Raw genomic sequence first — 27,896 nt, 5'->3', positions numbered from 1 at the left:
GACGGGGGGGTGGAAAGAGGGCTCCTGGAAGAAACAGAAAAAGATCAGTGCAACGAGGGCGGCTCTTGAAATATTCACGCAAGACTCCTTCCCCTTTTCCCTCTTAGCTCTTAAACCACCCTGACCCTCGGCCAGTCTGGGGAGGGGCAGGGTGGGAGACGAGACGCCTCACCCAACAGAGCACACAAGCCTTAAAAAGAGGGAGCTCTACTTTCATTTTTGATGAAACTTTGTTTTTGCCTGTGACGGCCAGGAAGATGCAGTCACTGGTGAGTGAAACTGCACAGGGAGCACCCAGCTCCGTGCGGGAGCGAAAACCGCCAGGAGAGGAGTGTCTCCACTGTGACACCAGTGTGAACGCCTGGCTCCACGTCCTCAGCCCGATCCACTGCAGTCGACAGTCCTGCTCTCGGGCGGGGTGGGAGTGGCGGCTCCACCCGGAGCCAGACTGGGCCCCAATGCCAAAGGCTGAAATAAAGACTGGGGGGAATCTGTTCAGGAGTGCACACTCGCTACCCTTAGCGCTGAGGAACTCTCCTCGGCAGTTTAACACTGGAAGTTTGCACAAACGAAAACGCTGGCCAGGACAGGAATGGTTAATATCTGCCTGCCGTCACCACCGCCCCCCCCCCCCCCACTGTATGTTCACCCTTCTTAATATTTAAATACTGCGGCTGATTACAGCATATGGAAGAAAAAGCTGACAAAAGCCTTTGGCCATTAACACACGTTTTACAAAGTCCGGCTTATTTACATTTCTGCTTTGTTAGTAAACTGGAGTGGATGGCTTTGGAGGTGAGACCAGCGAAATTACCCTGCACTAAATGTCCTGCCCGGTGTGGGTTCTGCCTTGGCCCCGGGGAAGGTCTGCAGGGCACAGTGAGGACCTGCCCAGGGAGAACCCCTCAGGGCGTCTGTAACTCAGGAATCAGCAGAAGTGCGGTGTGCTGGGGTAATTCATCAACGGGGGAAAAAGAGGTTTAATACCATGTATTTCATAACCAACTGAATGGACTTCAGGTTTGCTTGATTTAAATGCCTGTGTATCTCCTGCACATTACCAATTAAAAACATAGAGACATTTCACTTTTCTCTAAATATAAATACATCAATGCAAAGGAGGGAGAAATGAAAACAACTAATTTAAAAGAAGAAAACCAACAATGGCACTGGGGGAGTGTGTGACATACACATTTCTGTTCTCAAGTGCTTGTTAGATTAACCAGGCTGAGTTCTCGACCTTCCAACTACAGGGAGCTGTAGCACCGGCCCTTACTGTGCAAACAAAAGGAGAGAATCCACGGGGCTCCTTACACAGAAAATCTCCATCCCGCTCTGCAAAGGACGCAGGAAGGAACAGCCCCACTGAAGGAGGGAGGTGCCAAGGGGACCCATGCCAGTGTGTCACAGCAGTGGTTCCCATGACACTCACGATGTTTGTGAGGCCCACGACAGGAGGGCACATTTGCAGCGGGCGGGGAAACGGTCTAACAGGCGAGAAACAGATTCAGCCATTCGCGATGCTTTACTGGGCGTTGTTTATCTAGCGCTGTGACACTTCTCCTCGGCTGTCAATTTCATTTACCAGGGCAGCCGCGGAGAAAAATGATTGCTCTTTTTCAACAAACGCTGGGAAGGCAACACTGGGAAGAACCCCCACAACATTCTGGCTTCACTGCACCCCAGCTATCAGCTACACAACAGCTGCGCATTTCAATAATGACCTGATGGAGAGACGGCGGTTGAAAGAGCCAATCTGTGACGCACGGAGAGGCAGCAGCGAGATATGGTGGGAGGTAATGGGAGAGAGGAGAGGTCAGAAGGCACAAGCTGGTCCTGGGAAGGAGAGGAAGGAAGCGGGGGAAAGAAAGCAAAAGGCTGGGTACGGACACAGAAGGGGGATTCCGGACAGACGTTCGGGAGCAGTGGTCTGAGCATCCTGCCCCGGGGAGGCCCACGTGCTCTCTCCCTGACATTTGTATCCCATCAGTGCAGACTCAGAAGCAAATGAAGGCAAACCGTAAATTACCTTCGGGTTGAAGGCACAAATGAGGGAAGTTTAAACGTAAGGACTAGAGGTGGAAAAAGGCGGAGGTGAGATGGCCAACCGGGCCTCACCGGCAGAGAAGAAAAGGGGTCTTCGCAGCATTTAGGCAAATGGAGAAAAACAAAACCCAACTCTCCGTGAGCGGTTCTAAAACACGGTTTTCCTACCTATGACCAAGTTCACGCAAATACACTTTTTAAAAAAGGAGGGAAAACAGAAGGCATATAGGGTAGGTAGAGGGAAACAGAAGACCAAAACTTTTTCTTCAGCAAAAAGCTGCATGATTTTTTAAACAAATCCTTTTAAAGTAACACCACAGAAAATTTTTGATGAGCATCTATCAAAAAAATATTCCAACAAGGATATCTGAATGGGCTTAGCTGTGGGGACTCAAAGAGTGGACACTGACCACCAAGATGCTCGGGGGTGGCTCCTCGGCGTGGCCTTCAAAAGGGCTCCCCTTACCCTGGAGGGCCGCCTGCACCCCACTGCGCCTCTCGGAGCCATGTGCAACCCGCCCTCCTGCATGTGGTGGCCCGGCAAAGCCACTGAGCGAGGGCGGTATTGATCGCAGCTGGTTGATGTCTCAATACATGCAAACAGTGTGAGAGCCGAGGGTTTTGAACTGCAGCTATTATTAAATTTTCCACTAGACTGCCTCCTATCACATCACACCGAAATCAATTTGCCCATGATCGGAGTGAAGCGAAGATTTGGATTCTTGTCTTCCCTGGTCTCCTGGTCCTCTCCTAACCTTCTCAGAACTAACCCCCCAAGAAGAGCAACCTATCTTTGTTTCCAAGTTAGAAGAAAAACAGACTCAACTTTGCGGAAACACGGTTTACGGCTGGTTCTAGCAGTCCCACTCAATCGCCTACACGGCAAATCATCGCTGGAAACTTCACATGCAGTGATTCCCCCCTCAGCCGCGGCTTTGCTTTCCACAGGTTTTAGTTACCACAGGCAACGGTGGTTTGAAAATATTAACCAGAAAACTCCATAAATAAACAAATCACGTAAGTTTTAAATCGTGCACCGTTCTGAGTAGCACGATGACATCGCCTGCCACCCCGCCCTGTCCCGCCTGGGACGAGAGCCGTCCCTCTGTCCAGCGTCCTCATGCTGTAGACACGGCAGTCACTTAGCCGCCAGTGATCAGACTGACTGTCCTGGTATCACAGTGCTTGTGTCCAAGTAACACTTATTTCACTTAATAACAGGCCCCAAGTGCAAGAGCAGTGATGCTGGCAGTCCATGCACGCCGAAGAGAAGCCATAAAGAGCTTCCTTTAAGTGAAAAGCTATGTTTGTACAGGGAACAATGTAGTGTACACAGGACAGGGTTTGTACTCCCAGCAGTTTCAGGCATCTGCTGGGGGTCTTGGAATGTGCCCGTGGTGGGCAGGAAGACTACTGTACGTATCTTCTGAACTGTACAAGGGCACCGTTGGATTAAGACTCAGAAGCTGATGGGGGACTCAAAAGCTGGAAAATTTTAGTTTAAGTAACTAGTTAATAAGCTTAGTAATCAATGCACGTAAAAGCTATTGTTCCAGGGACTGAAGGTATGACCCACCCTGACTCTGGGAGGGCATAGGCAGTCCCATCTTTGTGCCTTAGGAGGACTGTAAGCAATTTAAGACGTATCTGAGCCATTGTGCTCCAGAGTGAGATGACCACTGCCCAGGACATAGCTAAAGAGCATGGCCCAGGGCAAGAATACTGCAGTTTTTTAAATCCAATGAACTTCTCCCTGAATTCCAACCCCCTTACCCATACTCTGTCCTCCTTATAAAAAGGGCCATTTAAAAATGGAATTTAAGATGGTCTGTTAGGGTACAAACCCGCCGTGTTCTCAGATCACTGACCACTGTCCGAAAAAGGCCCTGTCTCTGCTTGTTGGGTCTGGGTGGTAAGAATGCCGGCTTTTCCAGTTTCGAGGCCTCTGCTGTTCCAGATAGTCATTACCACAGACAAGTCTCCAGATCTCAGTGTGAATAGTAACAATAACCCTAATCACAATTAACAGGCACCGGACACTTGCCATGCGCCTGCATCATGTGTATTAACACAAGTGATCACTATAGTAACCCCACGAGATGCGGTTATTATCTTTACAGACGCAGAGACCAAGGCCCAGCGAAGCTCTCAGACTAGTCCAAGGTTGCACAGCCAGCCAGTGGCTATAAAATGAGGAGGTAAGCAAGATGGCAGCATAGGCACACAGGGGCCATCTCCTCACACAACCACATCAAAACTACAACTAATCTATAAATAACCGTTATTCAGAACTGTCAGAAATCAAGCTGAATGGAAGTCCTGCAACTTTGGAATTAAAGAGGAAACTACATCTAAATTGGGAGGACGGGCAGAATGGCGCTGGTCCCACACCTGCATGTGGCAGAGAAGTATCAGCAGAGACATCTAAGGAGTGAAGGGTCCCAGCCCCAGACCCAGGTCCCTACCCCAGGGATTCCAGGGCCAGGAAGGTAAGTCTCCGTCACTCCTGGCTGCGAAAATCAGTGGGAACTGAGGCTGTGGAAGACAGAAACGGCTGGACCCTATGGCAGGTATAGACTTACTCAGACTCAGTCCCTCTGAGCTCTAGCACAGGGCAGCCATCGAAAGGCATCAGAGACATATGGGGAGGAACTGAACTGTCTGGCTTTAGGGCAAGAGCTGGGGGCAGCTTTCAGGCAGACAGAAGGGCTGGCAGAGGCCACTGTTCCTTTCCTGAGCCCTCCCCACACAGAGCCACAGAGCCGGCAGGCAACGCCACATCTGAGACTCCATCAACCGGGCCCACACTGTGTGCCCCACCCTGGTGATTCCCTGAGGCTTCACCCCACCCACCTTTCTGGCCCACCCAAGTGGTTTTCAGTCGCTTTTCCATATGTATGACTTGTCTTGGCTCATGCTTCAGGTTTTCCTAAATTATCTTAAATAAGCGGTATCTGGCTTTAGCAAGCCCTGTACCTCTCGCTAAGTTGCCCTAGGCCTGGCCCTGGTTCACAGCTTGGCCTCACCTGGGCACCTTCAAGCCCAGCACAAGGAGCAGCAGCCACTTGCAGATGGTTCTGTAGCTCACGTTGTGTGAGCCCAGAGAGAACACAGGTGGCAGCTGACCTTGGTGTGCCAAGAGCAATCAAGGATCAACTAACAGGAGGGAGTACACAGCCCCACACCGTGGGTGCATCTTGAGTACCAGCTTGGGTGACAGGGGAGACTGTGCCGTTTGACCCTACGGGACACCTACTACATCAGGCCCCTTCACCAAGCCTAGGAGACACAGTTGCTCTACCTAATACATAGAAACAAACAAAGGGAGGCTGCCAAAATGAGGAGACAAAGAAACATGGCCCAAAACTCCAGAAAAAGAACTAAACAAAGTGGAGACAAGCAATCTACTAGACCCAGAGTTCAAAACACTGGTTACAAGGATGCTCAGTGAACTCAGTGAGACTTCAACAGAATAAAAAGAGCATGGAAACCATAAAAAAAAACCAATCAGAAATGAAGGATACACTAGTTACAATAAAGAACATTTATAGGGACTCAACAGTGCAGTGGATGAAGCCAAGAATCAGATCAGCAATCTGGAATATAAGAAAGTAAAAAAGCATGCAGTCAGAACAGCAAGAAGAAAAAAGAGTAAAAAAAAAAAAAAAAGGATGATAGTGTAAGGAGCCTCTGGACAACTTGAAGTGTACCAACATCCACATCATGGGCTTACCAGGGGAGAGGAAAGAGAGCCAGAAACTGGAAACCTGCTTGAAAAAATAATGACTGAAAACATCCCTAACTGGGTGAAGAAAATAGATGTACAAGTCCAAGAAGCACAGAATCACAAACAAGATGAACCTAAATAGGCCCATCCCAAGACACATCATGATTAAAACGCCAACCGTTAATAACAAAGAGAGAATCGTAAAAGCAGCAGGAGTAAAGCAGTTAGTTACCTACAGTGGAGCCCCTGTAAGACTGTAAGCTGATTTCTCAAAACAAACTTTGCAGGCTAGACAAGATTGGCAAGAAATCTTCAAAATGATGAAAAGCAAGGGCCTGCAACCAAGATTACTCTACCCAGCAAAGCTATCATTTAGAATCAAAGGCCAGATAAAAAGCTTCTCAGACAAGAAAAAGGTAAAGGAATTCATCACCACAAAGCTATTATTACGTGCAATGTTAAAGGGTCTTCTCTAAGAAAAAGAAGATCAAAAATATAAACAACAAGATGGCAACAAATACATATCAAATAAATCTAAGAAACAAAATAAACAAATAAGCAGATCAGAAACAGAATCAACAGAAATAGAACCATAGATACAGAGAACATTTTGATGGTTGCCAGACAGGAGGGGATGAGGGGTGATGGGTGAAAACAGTGAAGGGATTAAGAAGCACAAACAGGTAGTGAGGAGGTACCGAATGGCCACAGGGATGTGCAGTACAGGAAACGGAGCAGTCAAAGCACACATATGCATGACCCAGGTACATGAACAATGGTGTGGGGGATGCCTGGGGGGTGCTGGGTGCAGGTGGACAAAGGGGGAGAATCAGGACAACTGTACAAGCATAATCAATAAAATGTAATTAAAAAGTAAAAATACAACGAGGAGGCAAGGTAAGATGATTACGGAAGTCCATCCAGTTCAAATGCCACTGGAATCCCACTCGGTAGAAGTAGGAACAAAGCCCCAAACTGATGATCAGACTTTCTCGAGGTTATGCCTCATAAAGTAACACTAACACTAAGCTATATTCAGTTTGTCATGTTTTACACGATTCTATCCCTATACAGCCTCATACTCCATAAAGACTGACGTGAATAGCATGCTCCCCCCGCAAAGTGGACTTCGGCTGCGTAACTTCTTCCCTGGACTGCATTTCACCGGACGGTTTTCCCCAGCACCATGTCGACACAGGCACGGAGGACTCGGCCTTGGGCAATCAGCGTTTCTGACACAAGTTTAAAATATGAGCTATACGCTCTAAACGATGCCAAGAAAGAAGAACGCTTTCAGTTAAAAACCCCCTTTCCTGGGGAGGCAGCAGAGAGCGCCAGTGTGGGCGGGCCCTGCCCTGCCCTGCCCTGCCCTGCGGTGACTGAGAAGGAGCAGCCTTGTGGGTGACGGTGCCAACAGGTCACCGGGCGCACAGTCCACTGACTCGCGGGTACCTGCACGAGACATGACTCAGCACCCAACTCCGAGGCCAATCCCATCTGCAGTAGGTGACAGCATGTGTGTCCAGTGAGCTCTGGTGCTGGGTGATGTGTTCTGTACCACACTGAAATCCGAGCAGCGGAACAAAGAGTGCAGACCCCTCCTCCGGAATGATAACCACACGGGTAAAATGGTCAGACTGTGAACTGCCCACGTCAGGGGTTCTGAATGAAAAACTACGATATTTTTACACCTTAGGAAAGTTTTCATACAGGCATTAGGAAAAGTCCTTTTGACTCAATTCAAAAATGAGGAGTGAAGTTCTTCTTTGACAAATATAGTATGTTATGTGCAATTTTACAATGGTGAGATAGGTAACGCCTCAGAAACCATCACAATACCAAGAAGAAGGAATTCTGAATTTAAAAATGCTTAAAGAGGGTAAATCCAGGTTTTATTACGATTACCATGAGGACGAATATTTTTGAAAGAAAGATAACATCAAAACGCTTTCACTGAAATGTATTCAAGTTACGGCTATACCCAAAATATGGACAATTCTTAGAAACATGGCGTCTAGTCAAAAGAGTAACTGCAGAGGGCCACTTACAGCATGACTGGGACCACATGTTCTTACCTGCCCAATACCCTCCTGGTCTGTGCCCCTTGTCCCACCATAATTTTAAGTAGCAACCTGTACATGCTCACAAGTGCCTCAGCTTGGATGATGAGTTCTGTAATTATTTTAAATAGGATGCATTTCCAGAAAGCTCAAAACTAAATAAAACTAACGCTAAGCACTCTATAAATGAAGTCTGAAGTAAAACTCTTTAAAGTCCTCCCAAACCAAGAAGAACGAGTGAAGAGCATTCGGAGGCTGTCCGGGGCAGGGAGGTGTACCAGTCACAGACAACACAGGAGCACACACGGAGACGCACCCCGCTGACCGCAAACACCCGGGCCCCGGACCTGGACTGGGCGGGCGCTCACAGGTATTCGTTTGATAGTTATGCTTCAGAATTAGCCTGTTACATAGGTGCGTGTATATGTTCATACGTATATAAAACACCTCATAATACAGATTTTTAAAAAGGTGTGAAATGGTAAAAAGGGGTAAAAACTACCATTCCTACTTCCAAGATAATAGAATAAACTAGCAGAAAATTTATCAGCAATCAGTATCGATTCTGGTAGGTTAGGAGAAAGTGCTTTCTGGCAGCCACCTGTACCACGTTAACAAAATTCACAGAGGAAAAAGAGCCGTCAGGTTTGCTGATAAAGGGAAGCTTGTTGCTTGGTGGGTCTGAATGAAGTTCAGTCTAAGATGGATGAGGATGAGGCAAATAACAGACAGACAAACAGATAATCCCAAGTTCACAATACAGGAAGCAGGAGACCCGGAAGTGGTGTGGCCACTGAAACTGCTGAGCCCAAGACTTAACGGGAACATAAATGTCCTATATCAAAATCAGAAGGTAATGACGGTGTCAGCAGCAGGGTCCTGAATATGTGTCAGCAAATTAAGACGCTGATAAGTACACATACTGAATATATTTTAGAAAGTAAGTGCCATGGTATAAATTAAGTAGAACCGTACAAACTAAGGTGGATACTCGTCAACAATCTCACCTCAGTGGCACTTAACAACAGGGATCTTATTTAAAGGAATCATCACAAAACACATGCTAAGAGAAAATAAATAGTTTTCTGGCATTAAGTTTAGGAAGATGTGCAAACTGAAGGTACCATTGTGGTTTTATTAACTGGGTGTTTATACTCACTAGCTGAGTATCTTTTGGAACTCCTGCATGCTTTGGTGATAATTCACAAAGTGATGTTCCTCATATGTGGTCCTATCACTAGATTTTTAAATAGCAAGAATGTACGGGAATATGTGTTGCTATTTTGACAAATACTAGTACCAGCTGTACTTCAGAGTAAAAGGACAACCACTTAGAGAGGGAGGGAGTACCTGGAATACTCGCGGGGGAGATCGGGCCTGACCGAGACTGGTTGCTTCCAACAGGAGAGCCGACAGGAGAAGGCGACGGGCCCCCAGGGATGCTGGAGAGATGCGGGGACGCGTGTGGAGAGAAAGGCGACTGAGCCGGGTTGCTCTGATCCCCCTGGCTGCTTGTGGACCCGGACGCGCTGACTGCTGAGCTCAGGGTGGCCTCTGTTCCCGTGGGGAGGTCATCGATGGAGCCAGACAGGTCCTGAGGAAGGAAAGAAGAAAGAAAGCTGATGTATTTACAGAGGACATTGCATATTTGGACCAAATAACTGATCAAAACTATTTGAAAATCGTGACCACATCCCCTTCGGCAATGAAGTTTTCCTAGATGACACCCAAAATTCAGAGCGTGGCCACTTGTTATTAGAAAACTTTGATGAGGCCTCTTATAAGTTGAACCTAGAAGAGCTGATCTATCCCTAAAAAATGAATAAAGCTGCACTCCACAAAACCAGCTTTGCTTTGAGCCAGGGGTGTCCGACCTGTGGCCCACTGGCTGCATGTGGCCCAGGACGGCTGCGAATGCGGCCCAACACAAACTCGTGTTTCCTTAAAACATGAGATGTTTTGGTGATTATGTGTCACAGTGTATCATAATCTGTGGCCTAAGACAACTTGCCCTCTTCCAGCATGGCCCAGAGATGCCAAAAGGTTGGACAGCCTGCAAGTTTAGGCTGCTAGCCCCTTGTCCAACAAACCATTCAAAGAGCCACCAGGCACAGCCGCTAGGTGACGACTGACCATCTGAAAGGAAAGCCTGACTCTCAAATGACCACTTCCCGAGCTGGCAACTATAGGTTTGGATCTTTTCCTTTAAAAGCCAACACTGGCGGACTGTCTGAATTTCAAACTAGGAGGCTGCAACGTAACAGCAGTCAAAATTTTAACCAAAGCTTGCGGTGAAAAATCATCACATTTTAACACGTTACATAAATGCTATTATAACAAAATAGGAGTATGTGTATTTTTAAAAAAAATCTCCACTCAAGGACATGCTTATTGATTTTAGAGAAGAGAGGAGAGAAACATCGATGTGACAGAAAAATACAGATCAGTTGCCTCCTGTATACATCCCAATCAGATTTCGAACCCACAACCTTCTGGTGCACAGGGTGACACTGTAACCAACTGAGACACCCAGCCAGGGCATGATATATGTATTTTTATATGATATTGTGAAGATAAATATCTCTGGAGGTATATGAGTAGAATGACCCCTAACATCACGCCTTACTTTCACAAGTGTTAAGCTACACAGTTTCAATGGTATCTAAATTGTTCCTAACACCCTCAAAGGCAATTACTAAAACCCCACTTGACAGACACAGAAATAAGGCTAAGCATCAAAGTTACTGTTGAAGGTTCCAGCACTGGGGGCGCATGGCACCTGCTGAAGATGAAGGAGGGAGGGTGAGAGCAGAGAAAGGAGGCAAGGAGTCTTCCGCAGGCTCCAGAATGGCAGGAGGGCAGAGGCTGACTTGGTCCCCCCGCCCCGCCCCCTGCTGTGGTGCCCAGCCTGGGGCCACCACCTGCGGGTGCTCCATAAGTCAGGGCAGGCCTGCTGCCAGGACAGGACTCCCTTGTCACTGGGTCTGCAAATACAGCGGAGGCCGACAGTCAGGTACTGAATGAGTCCCAAGGGCCGAGTGGCAGGTCCAAGATATCTGTCTTGATAACCAGGACTACGCAATGGAGTGCGGCGTGGAGTCAGAAACGCCACTGTCTCCGAGGCACCTGCAGTCCGAACCAGCGCTCTCTGCTCTTTGAACTGTATTCACTCTTAATTTTCCTCACTGCCCACTCCCGCGACTTCTGGAATGAGGGCTTTGAACATTACCGCAGGAAGATGCTTAGGCTTTGAAGAATGAATCTAGACAGGAAGTACAAAAGAGGCTGGGAAAAGCAGAGCTGGTTACAGGGTACCCAAAATGTCACAAAGCAAGCGCAGGACTAAGATCCTAGTCTCCTGGAAAGCATATATATCACTTTATAGAATTAACTTCTCTTTTCCTAACATCAAAATTGCCAGTGACTAAAAATATATTCTAGCCCTGGGTGGTGTGGCTCAGTGGATTGAGTGCCAGTTTGAGAACCGAAGGATCACCAGTTTGATTACCAGTCAGGGCACAAGCCCACTCAGAGCGTGCATGAGAGGCAACCACACATTGATGTTTCTCTCCCTTTATTCCCCTCTTCCCCTCGGAATAAAAACAAATAAGGTAAAAAATGCATATTCTAAAAAGTAGCTGATGAAAATTTCACCAAAAAATGAGTATTTTAGAAAAATGAAAATTTCTTGCACTAAGAATAACATCTTTCCAGGTAAAATGGACTGCGACCCTCAATGCCACATAACTGTGCTCATGAATAACAAATGTAATAGTAACAGGGCAGACTGAAAACATCACCTTAGAGAAAGTACCATTGAATCTTCAAAGTAAAACCAGGNTCGATGTGACAGAAAAATACAGATCAGTTGCCTCCTGTACACATCCCAATCAGATTTCGAACCCACAACCTTCTGGTGCACAGGGTGACACTGTAACCAACTGAGACACCCAGCCAGGGCATGATATATGTATTTTTATATGCTATTGTGAAGATAAATATCTCTGGGGGTATATAAGTAGAATGACCCCTAACATCACGCCTTACTTTCACAAGTGTTAAGCTACACAGTTTCAATGGTATCTAAATTGTTCCAAACACCCTCAAAGGCAATTACTAAAACCCCATTTGACAGACACAGAAACTAAGGCTAAGCATCAAAGTTACTGTTGAAGGTTCCAGCACTGGGGGCGCATGGCACCTGCTGAAGATGAAGGAGGGAGGGTGAGAGCAGAGAAAGGAGGCAAGGAGTCTTCCGCAGGCTCCAGAATGGCAGGAGGGCAGAGGCTGACTTGGTCCCCCCGCCCCCCCTCCTGCTGTGGCGCCCAGCCTGGGGCCACCACCTGCGGGTGCTCCATCAGTCAGGGCAGGCCTGCTGCCAGGACAGGACTCCCTTGTCACTGGGTCTGCAAATACAGCGGAGGCCGACAGCCAGGTACTGAATGAGTCCCAAGGGCCGAGCGGCAGGTCCAAGATATCTGTCTTGATAACCAGGACTACGCAATGGAGTGCGGCGTGGAGTCAGAAACGCCACTGTCTCCGAGGCACCTGCAGTCCGAACCAGTGCTCTCTGCTCTTTCAACTGTATTCACTCTTAATTTTCCTCACTGCCCACTCCCGCGACTTCTGGAATGAGGGCTTTGAACATTACCGCAGGAAGATGCTTAGGCTTTGAAGAATGAATCTAGACAGGAAGTACAAAAGAGGCTGGGAAAAGCAGAGCTAGTTACAGGGTACCCAAAATGTCACAAAGCAAGCGCAGGACTAAGATCCTAGTCTCCTGGAAAGCATATATATCACTTTATAGAATTAACTTCTCTTTTCCTAACATCAAAATTGCCAGTGACTAAAAATATATTCTAGCCCTGGGTGGTGTGGCTCAGTGGATTGAGTGCCAGTTTGAGAACCGAAGGATCACCAGTTTGATTACCAGTCAGGGCACAAGCCCACTCAGAGCGTGCATGAGAGGCAACCACACATTGATGTTTCTCTCCCTTTATTCCCCTCTTCCCCTCGGAATAAAAACAAATAAGGTAAAAAATGCATATTCTAAAAAGTAGCTGATGAAAATTTCACCAAAAAATGAGTATTTTAGAAAAATGAAAATTTCTTGCACTAAGAATAACATCTTTCCAGGTAAAATGGACTGCGGCCCTCAATGCCTCATGAGCAATAACTGTGCTCATGAATAACAAATGTAATAGTAACAGGGCAGACTGAAAACATCACCTTAGAGAAAGTACCATTGAATCTTCAAAGTAAAACCAGGCAAACTGAATTGTATCCTCAGAATTCAAAGAAAAACACTATATGAACATTTCTGCTCAGAACACACGACATGTGTGGCTTTGCGTGGATTCAGCTGCTAAGTGACTATATTGGCTGCAATGGCTGCAATCAGACTTTCCAACAAAGCACAACTTTGCGAACGAAGCCAGTAGAAACTGAGGAAGTTATCGAGCGTGTACCATGCTACACATGGTGCAGAAAGCACTCACACATCAGCACTCCAGGCACTTCTCCGAGCTCCTGGAGACAAAACTTGGGCTCACAGGTGGGAACGCACATACACACTCTGAGGCCAACGAGGACAGACAGGGCTCCAGACTTCCGCCCCCAGGCTGGCCACTGGCTTCTCTGGGCCCAGCCTCAGAGCAGGGGCGGGTGTGGCGTGTGGCAGCATGGCTGGAGCCCCCACAGCAGCCCCTACCAAACCACGTGCATAGGGACATACCAGGGCAAAGCTCTTTAAGGCTGGACGCCACAGGCTGTGGCCTACGCGCTAGAACCGGACCCTACCTGTATTAGCTCTGCCCACAAGCCAAACATTTTTAAATGACTCAAAAAGAGAAAAATCAAAGAAGTAGTATTTTGCGATATACGAAAAATACCTGAAATTCAAATTTTGGAGTCCGTAACGTTTTACTGGAACGCAGCTGCAGCCATCCCTCTGCCCTTGGCTGCTCTGGGGCTGCGAGGGACGGCACTTGTGACAGAGACCCTGTGGCTTGCAAGCTTAGGTACATGCTCGCTGGCCCTCCCCAGGGAAGACGTGGAGCCCCGAGTCGGAGAGCACGGTGTTCCGGTGTGGCTGCCCACGGCGCCCACTGCCTTCCGGGAACCAGCACAGCGCGGCCCCAGCCAAACTGCACCGTGACCCCTGGGACAGCAGGCAATGCCCACGCTTCCCCGAGATGGGACTGACAGGACCCCCCGACCCCATCAGGGTGGGCAGGGGCTCCACATCGAGATACGTTCTCTAATACCTAACGAATGTGTATCACCAACAAACCAAAGGGCAATCAGACAGAAATCAGCTGTGAGGAAACAGGCTTTTCGTGCTTCTTTAGAGAAAAGAGCTGTTTGAAAACTAGATATAAAGACATTTTCTTCTAAAAGACTACATAGAGAATTAAACCCAAAAAAGACTTTTTAAAAAACATCATTACTTGAAGTTAAGTAAGTTTTTGCAAATCTTTTTTCATTTAAAAAAAACAAATTGTTACTTTGAAGCTTTTAAAATTCTCCACACGACCTATGAATTCCTTCCCCATCCTCCCTTAAAACTGCACGTCGCCGTGGAAAAGCGACTCAGCCGGGTGTCACGCGAGCTCTGTTCAAGCGGCAAAGGCACGAAAAGCATTTCTGCTATTCAACAAGCTGATCAAGAAAATATCAGGAGGAAAATATAGAAACAGTGGCTTTCTTAGTGTTCACATGTCATCAGAATTTCAGTACTGACTAGACCTCAGCGCAACAGAAGGGCAATAAAAAGATATAATTTCTATGCTACTGTTATACACACACGGAACTTTGATATGTAAATTACAGAGCAATATTCCCACCCTGCAGACACTCAGGGCATCCATATGGGTAGTCGTCTTACAACACGTTAATGAAAGAAGTTCAGCAGTGGTTTAAACATCCAGCCTCGTTAACAAAGAAGCTCTGTAACTAATACTCCTCTGGAGGACAATTCAGTCAGCAGGGCACCAACTCGATTCTTCTTTTGTAAGTACTATCAGATGTACGGTGCCTGTGAAGGCGGGAGAGGCCTTACTGCATCTCATTCCAGCCCAGGCACCTCCGAGCGACGGCGCTTCCATTTATCTTGCCGGGACACTGGCAGCTCAGGTAATTGCAGGGAGGGCTCTTTTAAGGGGCTGGAGTGCCCCTGCCCTACAGCATTCCCTACACCTGCCTCTCCACTGACCGAGGGGCAGGGAAGGCAGAGAGTTCATGGGCTCCTGTGCAGTAAGTTCAGTATTTTACCATGACCATTTGACTTGGTGAAATCTCATGAATAAGTTGGGCTTTCAACATCTGACATCACTCCCAATACGGAACACTTTCCAGCACACTGTAAGTAATATATAACTCCTACTGCTGATGGTCCATTTATTTATTAACTCCATGCCTTTTTTAAAAAGGCTGTTTTACTCTAAAACTTAATTCAAAGTTTCTGCAAAGACTTTTCTCTGTTACTATTGTCCCTCTACGCTCTGCCCACGTCAACTATTCATTCTGACCCAAGCGACAAGTGCATGAGATGGCGCTGGGCTTTGGATGAGATGCCCCCAAGAAGCAGTAACGGTCCTGGCAGACTCTGACCAGAGAAAACACTCAGGAGTTGACACGGACCACAGATACGCTCCGGATTCCACATGGTGGTGGAAGGAGGGCAGAGACAGAGGAACATGTATGGGATATGTTACCAACAAGGAGCAGAGGAAGAATTCTTAGAAAGCTACATATATACAAAACAGACATAGTTAAGTATAAATAGTGTCATGTCTACACAATGCAGAGGATCCTCCCTACAAATTTTACATCAATAGGTACATGCATTGCTGGTTTGGATGTGGTTCAATCTGTCTACTAAGTTGTTTCACTAATATAACACCAACCACCGCCAGGACATCTTCTTCCTGTCCCAAAGAACCGGAATGAGTTGGAAACTTTGACTTCTTTGCTTAATTAAGTGGGTTTGTTAAAAAAGCAAATCAACTTCAAAATGCTCTAAGCGATGGCTCTGGGTACAGTCAGGGGAGGGTATAAGACCAGTCCCCCACAGAACCGCAGAGCGTAGCCCGTGCGGGGGCATCTCCTGCTCAGAGGTGCCCCGAGAGTGAGGATAAACAGTGAGTTAGAGACAGAGAAGACACTTCAGTCAAAGAGAACATTCGGGTCTCTTGTTTAAGGGTTTTAACAGGATGCAGTTAATGATTTCTCTTGTGACTTCCCATGGCTGTGAAGCACAGGTTAAAACGCCAGTTCAACAGTCTTTGATAAAGTCCCCCAGTCATCTTCAGAAGCAGGAACAGTATCTCTTCTTCTTAGAATATGAAGTACGAAAGTCAGGTGGGTCGTTTTTCTTTCTCCAACGAGACCCTACTTTTTTCAAGGCAGTGACTGGTGAATGTCACTGCATTTATAAACTCTGGAGTAAAATACAGCTGCGAACGCTATACAAGTAAGCCAGCACATGCAAATGTTTCTAAACATTTACCACAAGCACTCTACTGAAAAGTACTGACTTCGCTCTTAAAACCGAGCAACGAATACTCGGCCCTCTTTTTCCAATCACCACCCCGGAGGCCAACATCCAGTCTATAGATACTTAGCTCTTTGGAAACGCACTGTGAAATCATTTCATACCTACCAACCTTACTTTGGAACCATCATTCAGACGTGAGAAATACGCCTTAAAATTGATATTAGAATTGAGCCAATACGTGACTGACACATAAAAAACACACACAGTGCGTTTCCAAAGAGCACAATGTTCAATTTCCAGGATGTTTGTAGGCTCCTTTTCAGCACAAACCCATGTGTAATAAATAGTGTATTTCAAGACACCCCCGACAGTCCCTGCCGCTTTCCTCTGTCTCGACAGCAAATTACTTGAAGCACTAATTTGTAGGCCTTAGAATGTCTTTCCAAACATGCTTTATATATTTTACTTTCTATTTAAACATAACAGATATTTATCTCTTTATTACATGTGACATTTTATGCCTTAATGCAGAGCCTTGAGATGTGTAAGGTCAACTGAAAATAATGTTTGATGCTAATTTTAAAATAGTCATAAGCTCCATAAATGACAATCTCCTATCCGAAGCCAGGGATAACAAGGAACACTAATGAGTCAAAAAATCCTCTTCGGAGAGGTAGCCAAGACCCTTCTTGGGGAAACGGCTCTCACCTGACTCACTTGCGTTCTTTCTCAAGCAAATATTCCCGAGAAGGGCAACCCATTTGAAGAGGACATTTGTACGATAATCAGCTACACTGATACTTCACAAAAGCAGGATTCCGAGTTAAGCACACTACAGTAAGCAAACGTTGTTACAATGGTTGTATCTCCTCTGAATTTTAAAAACCAGCACCTGAAATGAAAGCCAGCCTCAGAGGTCCTGGGGTTAAACCGCCTCATAGGAAATGCACTGCCCTTCTAAATTTAGAAGTGGCAAACAACCTCAGCACGAAATATGCATCATGTAAGGGAGTTTTCCCCACTGCGCAGGCCTCAGGGGGGTCCTAAATTACTCCGTTTTTGAACTCCGCCCAGGGAGAGTCTCCGCTCTCCACTGTCGACGCCTGGCCACGCTGCGGAGGCCGGAAGAACCACCAGCAGGCCCTCTGGCGCAGCTTTGGTGAGAATTTATTCACCATTCTCCTTTGCCTGAATGGAGACTGGGACTAAGTTCCATCTGGAAATAGCATGCCCTTCTGGGTCACACTCTCAGGACCGCCCTCTCAAGTGGCTCGGCCTGGAGCCCGCCAGAGGCCATTCCCAGCAGCGACTGTGACTGCCAGGGCTCTAGCGCCTTCTGAGCACCAGGGCCGCCAGGCGGTTCCCACAAGAGGAGGCTGCAGCATCTCGTCGGCGCCGGTCCCTTGTTCCCACCGGCCGATTTTAAACTGATTTCATCGTCCCACATGGCCAAGACCCATTCTAACCTCAAGTCGCGGCCCACGTCAGTACTGAAAACGCCAAAAAAGACTCGTGTGTGAATAACTGCTGGCCCTTTATTATTCCAGGATCTAGGGCATTTTAAAGAATGCACTTATTAATAAAAATTACAGACTCCGGTGAAATTAAAGCTGCCCTGGAGATGGGGGATGGGAGACACTTGTCCTGAGTGTCCCCCCTGGGCAGGCACGCCCTACCTAGGGTTTGCAGGTGGAGCCCTGGGGTGGGTGCGTGGGTGGGTAACATTTTATAAGTTGTCCTATAATACGTGATCTTGTACACTCAAATGTCCTTCTCTCGTGGAGTCTCAATGACAAGACACAAGCAGCTAGACAAACAAATAGAAAGCAGAGATTCTATGATGAAGGCGAGGATTGGTAAGTGTTGTGGAATACAGAGCAGTCTGTCCCCAGCTAGAGCTTGCTGGTGCAGGGGTGCTGTCCGGGAGGCCCAAGCTGGGAGCGGAGACGTGCCCTTTGCACAGGGGGGTGGGCAGGAGACAGGCGGCAGACAGAGCAATGTGTGAGGCAGCAGAACTTGGGAGGGCACGTGCCACGTAGGGACCAGTGACGAGGAGAGCAGGAAGGCCGGAAGGAAGGTGGATGGAGAGGACGCGGCTGGGACTGGTCTCAGACCCGGAGGCCAAGGAGCAGGGGATTACAGTTTGAGGAACCAGGGAGCCGACACAAGTCTGAGAGGCCAGTCTGAACGTTGCCAGAGAAGGAAAAGAAACACAGTGCAATGCCAGATAAGAAATGTCAAACATTTAAAAGAAAAAAGTACGTTTTCAAGTATTTATAAACAAAGAATGCTTTAAACACGACTAAGATTATAGGTACCAGCTAAGAAAAATTTGTAAAACACTTTTAAAATCTCTGTTTTCAGCACTATATAAAACTTAACACATACATGAAAACCAATGACAACAAAAAGTGCCTAAATAACCATCAGCACCTCCTACTGCTCACTTCAGTTACGTCCACGCGTAGAATGAGGAAGGATACGTACTCGTATGTCTTACCCTGAAAACAGTACTGCGGTGCCTGACAACTAGCTGAGCAACGTCTCTGTTGAACAGATGCTACCCTTGAACTCTCCTACTCCAGGACCGGGGTGACGACTCCCCACACAAGCAGTTACGAAGGGGAAGTCAGTTAGCAACGTACTTGCTGATGGAGGGGTCGAGGTCACGAGCTGGTGCTTGGCAAATATCGATGCCAGGTACGAGGCAATGACCCAGGTGCTTTGAGAGCAAACTGACAAACTGACAAGATTTGTGAGTATGTAAGATTTTGAGTTTGTCTACTGATAGCAGTGTTTATTGCTGAAAGCGTCATAAATCCTCGCACCAGAAGAGCAATCAACACCACCTTCTGCATCCCTCATGGTACAGACACTACTGCTTAGAAGTGAATGCTTAGCTCGTAGCAGTTCTAAAAATAAAACTTAATGAAAAGGCATGAACCCTCAGGAGACATTTATCTCTCCAGTACATAGCAATGAGATACTTTAAAACAGTAAGACTATAGAAACTGCAAATAAATTAGCAACCCAGAAAAGCAAACAAAGATAAAACGGAAAAACACACAACTCACAGACTGTATGGAGTCTACATGGAATAATGGGAAGTTTTCTTCGTAGAACAGTAACTTGGTTATTCTGATGTTTTTTTCCCCAGTCACACGGACCATGCAAACATGCATACTTGTTACATGTCCTTTGCTGGATTTTCTCCTTTTTATTTTGAAGTGAGTTTAGATTCACACAGAAGTAGCGAAGACAGTCCTGAGTGTTTCTGCGTGCCCCTCCCCTCGCTTGCCTAAACGGTGACACTTACCCAGCAACTGTGGCACAATCAAGACTATGACACTGCCCCTGGCCCGAGACTATCACTGAAACTACAAGTACTTCGTATTTTCCGTTTCCCAGTAACGTCTTCCTCCCAGGACCCAACTCGGGACAGTTGCATCTGTTCACCGTGTTCCTTCGCCTCCTCGGATGCACCCCAGCTTCTCAAGTACGTCCTTGTTTTCACAGCCTCGGCACATGTGAAGAGCACCTGTCAGGTATTTGGTAGAATGTCCTCAATCTGTGTTCATTTTGTGGATTCTCACAGTTAGGCCGGTGTTCCATGTTCTGGGGAAAAACACCACGGAAGTGCGGTGTCCTCACCACAGCAGCAGAGCAGGGCACGACAGCAACACGATCGGCTGTCAGGGGACCTTGCCCTCGACCACTGGGTGACCGCCATGCCTGCAGGGTTTCTCCACTGCCCCACGACTCTCTTCACGCAGGAGAAAGGAGCCACTGAGTCCAGCCCACACTCCGGGAAGGAGAATTAAGCCCCACCTCCCGGAGGAGGGGTATCAAAGACTTGGAAATTAATGCCATGCGTTAGAACCACACGGTAATCAGGGAATAGTTGGGGGGAAATACACAAAGCCACCCGCATATCCTGTTTCTCCTTGAAGTACTGCCCATTAATTTTAGTTTTATCAATGGATCTTGCCGGCAGCCTTACTCTGTTGTTGATTTTTGTTTATTTCATCCCTTCTATTGATACATTATTTAGAATTCTTCTGTTTAGAAAAAGCTGTCCTGCCTCCTTTCATTTTTACGTGATCAAGACAATTATTTCTCTTACACGTTTTTTGGTGCAACTTAAGTTCCTTTATTAGATTATTATGTGATACTCTTATCAACACTAAATGACAGTGATACTTCCAACTGAGGTTTCGTGATTATAAAACAATGGGGAGGAAAAATGTGCACTTCACGCTTTTCTGACACAACCAGTGGAAACAGAATCCAATACAGACACTGTGAACGATAATCTGTAAGCATCGTAGGGAGCTGAAGATACGGTCATCTTATGACCCAGAAAGTCCACTCCTAGGTTTATTACAAGCAGGCACACGGTGTAAGGAGAGAGGCACTAGCAGAGAAGCACTGTTTCACTATTATAATAGCAAAAAATAAAGACAATCTAATTTTCTAGCAGTATTAAATATGTATAGATGTATTCAGAAACTGGGGTACTACAGAGCAGTGAAACAATGTGTTAGAACTAAAAATATTAATACGAATATCATAAACAGTGTCAATGGAAAATAAACAAAACCCCACACAGCGGTGCGTCACTAATGCAGAACAGAAGGCAAAAGGCAGCAGTGGGCCATAAGCTTGGCTGCGCACACGTGAAAAGCCTGGTGCAGCGGCAGCGAGCGAAGATCAAAAGGGGCAGTGGGTGTGGGCAGAGCGCCGTGGGGCCGCGGAGGGGCTGGAGAGGGCAGGGGAGCGGGTGGAGTAGCTTCGAGGTCCCACTGGCCTTCCCACCTGACAGCCAACAAGCTGCCGGTCTAACCGAAATGAACCTCGTCCTGGTCACTTCACGAAGCCCTCCTTCCCTCCAAGGCCACCTTGCTCTCAGGGTAAGGTCTTCCCTGACATCTGCACCACCAGGAGGAGTTCCAAAATTCCTCCCTCCACAGTCTCAGGTCACATTTATCTCCTGCGGAATGTCTCACGTATTTTTAATGAATTGGTCGCATCTGCCACAGTGCAACTCTGGGGCAGGGCTTACGTTCAAGCCCCAGCTTTGCCACTTATGAATGTGGGCGACACATGTAACCTTTCCGTCCTTCTCCCTCCTCATCTGTAAAATGGAGAAAAACTCGTACCTGCTGAGAAGAGTTGCTGTGAGAATAAAATGAGAAGTTGTAAGCAAAGGGATCGGTGCAGCGAGATCTCACAAAGTATGAGCTATTACCACTATCAGCCACGAGGGAGAGGCTGTGGGGACACAGCTCAAGAGAGCAGCGGTATCGAGAGGGAGCGGCAGAGACAGTGGAGAGAGGGAAGGTAACCCGGTCCTCCCCAATTTACTACTCCCTGGGGATGCTGGCAAAGGCTCTGCAGGCCCCATCGGAATCAGGTTTAAAAAATGGAACCCCAGACCACAACCCAGAGAGAAATGCAACTCTGCAAAAGAGGCAGGTTCCCCCCCACTTTTCTGGCAACCCAGCTGGATCGATCATTCACAGGTTCTGTAATGCGTAAGAAGGAGGACTGCCTGCCTGCACTGCGTCCAGGATCACAGGTTTTCAACAGTGTTTCCAGCCACGACATCGCAACACATGCTGTAGTACCAGAAGGTGGCTGACCGTGGGATGGTCAGAAAAACACCCAGTGACTCTCTATTCAAGAATCACAAATAACAAACTGTTACCACAGAGGCTGCTGTGCTACAGGAGAAAGAACTAGACGACAGAGGGGTTTGAAGCCTGGTGCCGCCACCCATCCCTGGGGACAAGGTGGTCTAATCCTGTATTCCGCCATGGCACGGGGACCACAGGGCTGACTTTGCCCGTGGGTAAATATAACGAACAACGCAAATAGCAGGGAAATTGTGGAGAACATCGCTTTTAAAATATAAGATGACATTATTTCCTGACGTTAAGTTACATATTGGGCACAAACTTCAAATCACTCCTGTTTTATTTTTTAAAATAATATTTTTTCTTTTTACATTTTTATTTATTTTTAAAATATTTTATTTATTTATTTACTTGCTTGTTTGTTTATTTATTTATTTATTTTTAGAGGGGAGGGAGGGAGGGAGAGAAACATCCATGTGTGGTTGTCTCTCATGCTCTCCCTACCAGGGACCAGGCCCACAACCCAGGCATGTGCCCTGACTGGGAATTGAACTGGTGACCACTCTGGTTTGCAGGCTGGCGCTCAATCCACTGAGCCACTCCAGCCAGCTCTCACTCCTGTTTTAAAGAATAAGCTAGAAATAGAATAACAATAAAATAAATACTAAGGCCACATCAATTCAAATCCAGTTTCCTTTCTTGAATGCATCTCTCTTTATAATGAATTGCCAAAAGACGGAAAGACAAGGGTTATTTTGTTTTTTCAGTATTTAAAGGTTTAAAGATTTAAAGATACTTTAAGATTATGTTAAACTGTTTCTTCCTATGTTAAACATAAGAAGAAATAATATAATGGACTCAATATTTTCATTGAAATAATTGTTAAAACTTCTAAATTCTTTAGGAAAAAAGTAGAGAATCCAGAAATTTTTTTACATGATTCCCCTGACTAGATTACAGATAAAAAATTTTTTTTTTTAATTTTTAAATGAATCTCAACCCATTCAATACTCCCCCCACAGCCAAGCTCATGTACGAGACGCACTTTCCCAAGCTCGGCGATGACTCACAGACTGCCGAGGTAAGAGGCTTCCCGCACGAGCTGTCTCATCTCTGCCGGGAGCAGCTGGTCACTTACCACCCCAAGTGCTGCCACTCAGGTGCAATCTTACATAATAATTTTTCCTAAGAGCAGGCGGCCATTTTATAACATATTACTCCAAACACTACTTCTCAAAAGGAAGGGACCATAAACCTCTTCCTATTGAAAGATAGAAACTTTCAATACTACTACTACTACTACTACTAAAGATGATGATGACAACAGTATCAGTCAGGGCCTCAATTCTGTCTGGACAACTGGCACGCTTCACACTCAAGCCTGCCACCTCTCAGCAGAGCCACACAGCAGTACCACAGCCCCTCACACTTACAGAGGATGGTCCTGGGGCTGGGAGCAGGTTCCTGGGACCACAGGAAGATCACGGAGTCTTCTCTGACAATCACCTAGTCCAGACAAGCAGTCTTGAAGACAGCATAAGCAAATTAAGATACAGGGCCCAAAAGGTGGGCGGGTGAAGTTCCCATTGCATTCCTTCCAAAACCTTTGCACATGGGAGTGACCTGAGTAACCTGACCTGCAAGCCCAACCCATTGCCTAAGTCTTCTTTATCCCAGTAAATCCTAAATTTTGAAGTAAAATTGAACTTAAACTCTGGTCATCAATTTGAGTGCCATGAAGCCTCCTTCGGAATCTATGTCTCATCCCCCTCCTTGAATAAACCAGTTTCTAAAAAGCGCTCATTAGATGTTTTCTTTTCGGCGCTGGGATTACATCATTCTGGTTTTCTTTCACACTGGGGGCGTGGTGCGGGGGTGGGTACTAAGACTCTGGGCTCTGGAGCCACAGAGCTGATCCCCACCTAGCCCCTCTCCCCAGACTCAAGGCAAAGAAGCCCCAGGTGCCCCACTGCTCACCTATTGGAACCACAGGACGATGAAAGCAAGGACCTCACTGAGTTGTGGGAGAACTAAGTGAGGTGCTATGCAGAGAGCGCTAAGCATGATGCCTGGCGCCAGACCCGTGCCCACCGAGTATTCGAGGCAGGGTTGCAGCAACACCATAGCAGGTGGCGGCATGAGTCCCGGAGTGAGAGTGGTTGGAAATCAAGTTGTAGCTCCATCACTTCTTGCCCCAATCTCAGGCAAGTGACTTAACCTCACTAAGCCTTGAATTCACTACCCAAACAAGGGGGAAACATTCCTTACACCATGGTGAGGATTACACATATTTATGAGTAAGATCTAGTGAGCATACAAAAGTGTTCAGGAAACAGCTGTACATATATAAACATACGTGCACATACACACACACCAGTACACATATCAGATTATACTTTCATTTTTAACACTGTTTATAACATAAAACACATTGTGAGTATGTGATAAAGAATCTGCAGATAACATCCAGAAGAGAACCTGGCTTACAAAGGCAGATGAGCCCACAGCAGCGGTCCGAATGCACCTTCCATTCTTTACCAGGCGCTCTCCAGGGAGTTGTGTGCTGGGCAGACGGTGCCCTGCTGACTGTTAACATAATAGAGCAGGTGGCCTTGGGCGCCTGGGTGAAATGCAGTGGTACCGATGATCAACACTGCATGCCCAAGACAACACGGCCTGGAAACGCGAGGCCTTGGTTCAAATCTGCATCACCTCCGACTGGAGTGAGCAAGGCGGCCTCAGCTCCTTCACCTATAAGATGGATCTTTGCCTCAAAGAGGCTGAGAACATAATGAGCTTAATAAATATTAGCCATTATGATTTTGAAATGTATTGCCATGAAGTATGCAGATAAATTTAAAACAGGAATGCTAGATACTAAAATGGCAAAAAATTAGAAGCTACCTAAATGTCAATTTAGTAGTGAGCCGTTTAAAAATGTATAATTACTAAAAATAATGCTATTCTTATTGAAAAGATTATTGAGTGAAAATCAAGTACAGCAAACAAACATGATCAAATTTATGTAAAATAGCATAAAAATATTACAGAAATGTACATACTTATGTGTACATATAAAATATATGTTTTTTTAATGTGTAAGAGGTATCAACTGACAATAAAATTTTAACTGGTTATTTTACATGATTGGATCTGGGAACATTTTTTTCTGTTTTCATTGTAGTTGAGCAGTTACATTAATAAACACTGAAGCTTTTTTTGTAAAAGAAAAAAAAACAAAGAGGGCCCCTGGAAATTTTAATAGTTTTTAACACATGCATAGCCACAGCATAACTTAATAAACAGGGTATTAATTTATTCTCACTCTAAAGCAAACAACAAATGAAGTTTAAGCCCATTCAGAAGACAGGAAACAGTTGAATAGTAGCATGAAATCACATTAGTATCTCCACAATAGATGCTAAAACAAAGCAAAAGTATGTGGTAATGAAACGACAAGACAAAGTGGGCAAATAACAACTTATGCTCATACGTATAGTTTTTACATTTTAATAGGCTTAGATTTTTAATACAGTTTTCCTCACAGTTTCTCTTAGCAATTCTGTACATACTTGAATAAGAGGGCTGAGAAAATGTTAAAAACTCAGGTTTGATGTGAGTAGAACGAAGCACAAAGACGAATAATGACTTTAACGATACAGCCGGCTGACAGAGCAGGCCCACCCCGGCCGACAGCCCCACCCTCCCAAAGCGATGCCCACGGAGCAAACACAGACATGGGCACCTCTGGCTCACTGGGCCCTACAGAGTGTGTTCCCACTGAAGCTGGCATCTCAAACCCAAAGACTCTCAGAAGAAACACAAGTTGCAGGCCTGTCCACACTTCGCACAGAAGCCAGCACAAACAGTTGTTCCCTCACCGCTGCCACACCGAAGCAAGGGACCAGGGAGGGGGCCCCATGGCCTCAGGGCCAGGGAGGGCCTCCGCTCCCACAGGTCCATGCGGATCCTGCCGCCACGGGCTGCACTTTAAAGAGTTCACGTTCAACATCATCGATTTTCTTTTACCTCCAAAGAAAATCCCAATTTTAGACATAAGTTTCTTGTGAATTGATGTTTCTGAGTTTCCTGTTTCATTCGGACCTTGTAGAAGAGGACAAACCAGCTCCAGTAAACAGGGACTTAGTACCAGAATGAGATGAAACAGTAACCAGGGCATTGTAAAATTGTAACCTTGGGTAAATTCATTCTGCTAGGCGCCCCTAAACTCCTAGCCTGAGCACCCCGTGAGAGCACCCGGGAGCACCGTGACAGGCCATCAGGTCGTACAATATGATGCGACTGCCTGTGATTCATCCTCTGAAGGGCACACCTGTCTCTCCTAGCTTTCCTGTATTCTGTCCTCTTTTGAATTTCCCAACATTGCGTAGCAGCTGATAAGACACTGTGTTAAGGAAAAATAGATTCTGGCTCTAGGAATAAAAGCAATGTATTTTTTAAAAGCATGTACATAAAGACTGGTGAAAGCTACTTGTGAATTAAATGAATTAGATGAAAGAGGAGTGAAGGAAAACGCACAACTACAACAAGCAAAGCGGTCTGTTCCGGGCTGAACGAGTGCCAGTTTGTGGGCCTGGGGGCTCGGCAGGGTTTCTCTGCACAGTGCCAAACTCCGACAATACTGTTATGGTTAGAAAGGAATTTCTCTCAAGAGCTCACAGAGGCAGAAGGTCATAAATAAACCCAGCAGGACTGCCTTGTCAGTTCTCATTATTAGCGCTGCAGGCACTTGCTTTTCTATGGGCTCCTTACAGGTTCATTTAAGGGTAAGAGTTCCTCCTTGAACATTCACATACTCATAAATAAAATGGTTCTTAATCTGGCAAAGAAAAATACTTGAGAAGTAAGAAGTAAGCAAGCCCACAAACACATAAAGGACAGAGGAGGGGAGAGAGCAGAGCTCAGGCTGGCATCTCAGGGGGCTGCAGACCCTGCCTCCGGGCCGGGCCCCCCAGCGGTGACCCGCAGAGCGCCCTGCGTCGCCACCGCCACCGCCGTCTGCACAGGCCTATCTGGGCAGGAAATGAAGCTGAGCTCCTAAACCGATGCTGACGTGTGTCATAAACCGAGGGGAGCACAGCTGCGTGATCATTACTGCAATAATGAAGTGACATTTAGTGTTAACTTCTTTTACTGAAGGTCCTTAACTGGGAAGGGAAGAGGATGCACAAGTTCGCTAATGACAGGAAGAGATGTTGATCTTTAGCAATTAAACAACAGGAATGTCCTACTTGGTCTTTTAAAGATGGACACTACCCTTTGCATCTCTGAGCTGTTCCTAATGCCTCTGAACAGAAAATAAGATTTAGTTTTGTAATATGTAAAAATAACATGCAAATCTCAGTTCTTCCTCAATTCTATGTCCTCGCATTCCCAAAGCAGAGAGCAGGACAGAACCCACCTACTCCAATATGGACGTTAAAAGGGGGAAATATCTGACAGACTCGATTTCACTCACTACAACTCAGAACAAAACTGTACTTCTCTGCAGCAACAGGAAAAACATATTTCATGGTATCTATTTTCCTTAAAAAAGTGAAAAACCCAAAATGAATATTTTAAAGTAATATAGCTCACAGTATTCTTAAAAACAAATGAGAACCACATCAGAAAACAAAACAGAAAATAAAAATTCCGAGTTCTGCCGCTACTCAGAGCTAACTAAATTCTAACCTTTTGCCACATTTCCTTCCAGTCATTTTTCTTTAGTATCACAAAACAGCGTATTTTTAAAAGCATAATGTGTATGCTAACATAAAGAAGGCACCAACTGACCTACTCACCATCCTCTATCAAGAAAATGCCAATTTTGTTTCCCACATAATTTCCAGTGTTACAACTTATGTACTTTCAACTAACTGCAAACTTAAAAACATACAGCAAGTGTCCCACATCATTCCCATTTGGAG

At 46.2% G+C, this 27,896-nt stretch overlaps 1 protein-coding gene across 6 annotated transcripts in view; it reads right to left on the bottom strand.

Moving 5' to 3' along the window:
* Positions 1 to 27,896, bottom strand: part of ARID1B (AT-rich interaction domain 1B) — a 394,749-nt gene that overhangs the window by 106,009 nt on the left and 260,844 nt on the right. For all 6 annotated transcript variants that reach the window (XM_037053930.1, XM_037054196.1, XM_037054108.1 and 3 more), the window contains one exon: positions 9,184 to 9,427. In XM_037053930.1, the coding sequence (XP_036909825.1) occupies positions 9,184 to 9,427 (244 nt within the window). The remainder of the gene's footprint in view (positions 1 to 9,183; positions 9,428 to 27,896) is intronic.

The sequence above is a fragment of the Sturnira hondurensis genome, unplaced genomic scaffold (assembly GCF_014824575.4).
Source record: "Sturnira hondurensis isolate 20B ecotype Veracruz unplaced genomic scaffold, ASM1482457v3 Scaffold0000167, whole genome shotgun sequence".
Lineage (NCBI taxonomy): Eukaryota > Metazoa > Chordata > Mammalia > Chiroptera > Phyllostomidae > Sturnira > Sturnira hondurensis.
Note: the sequence above shows the minus strand (reverse complement) of the source record. Positions and strands in the feature narration are given on the sequence as shown.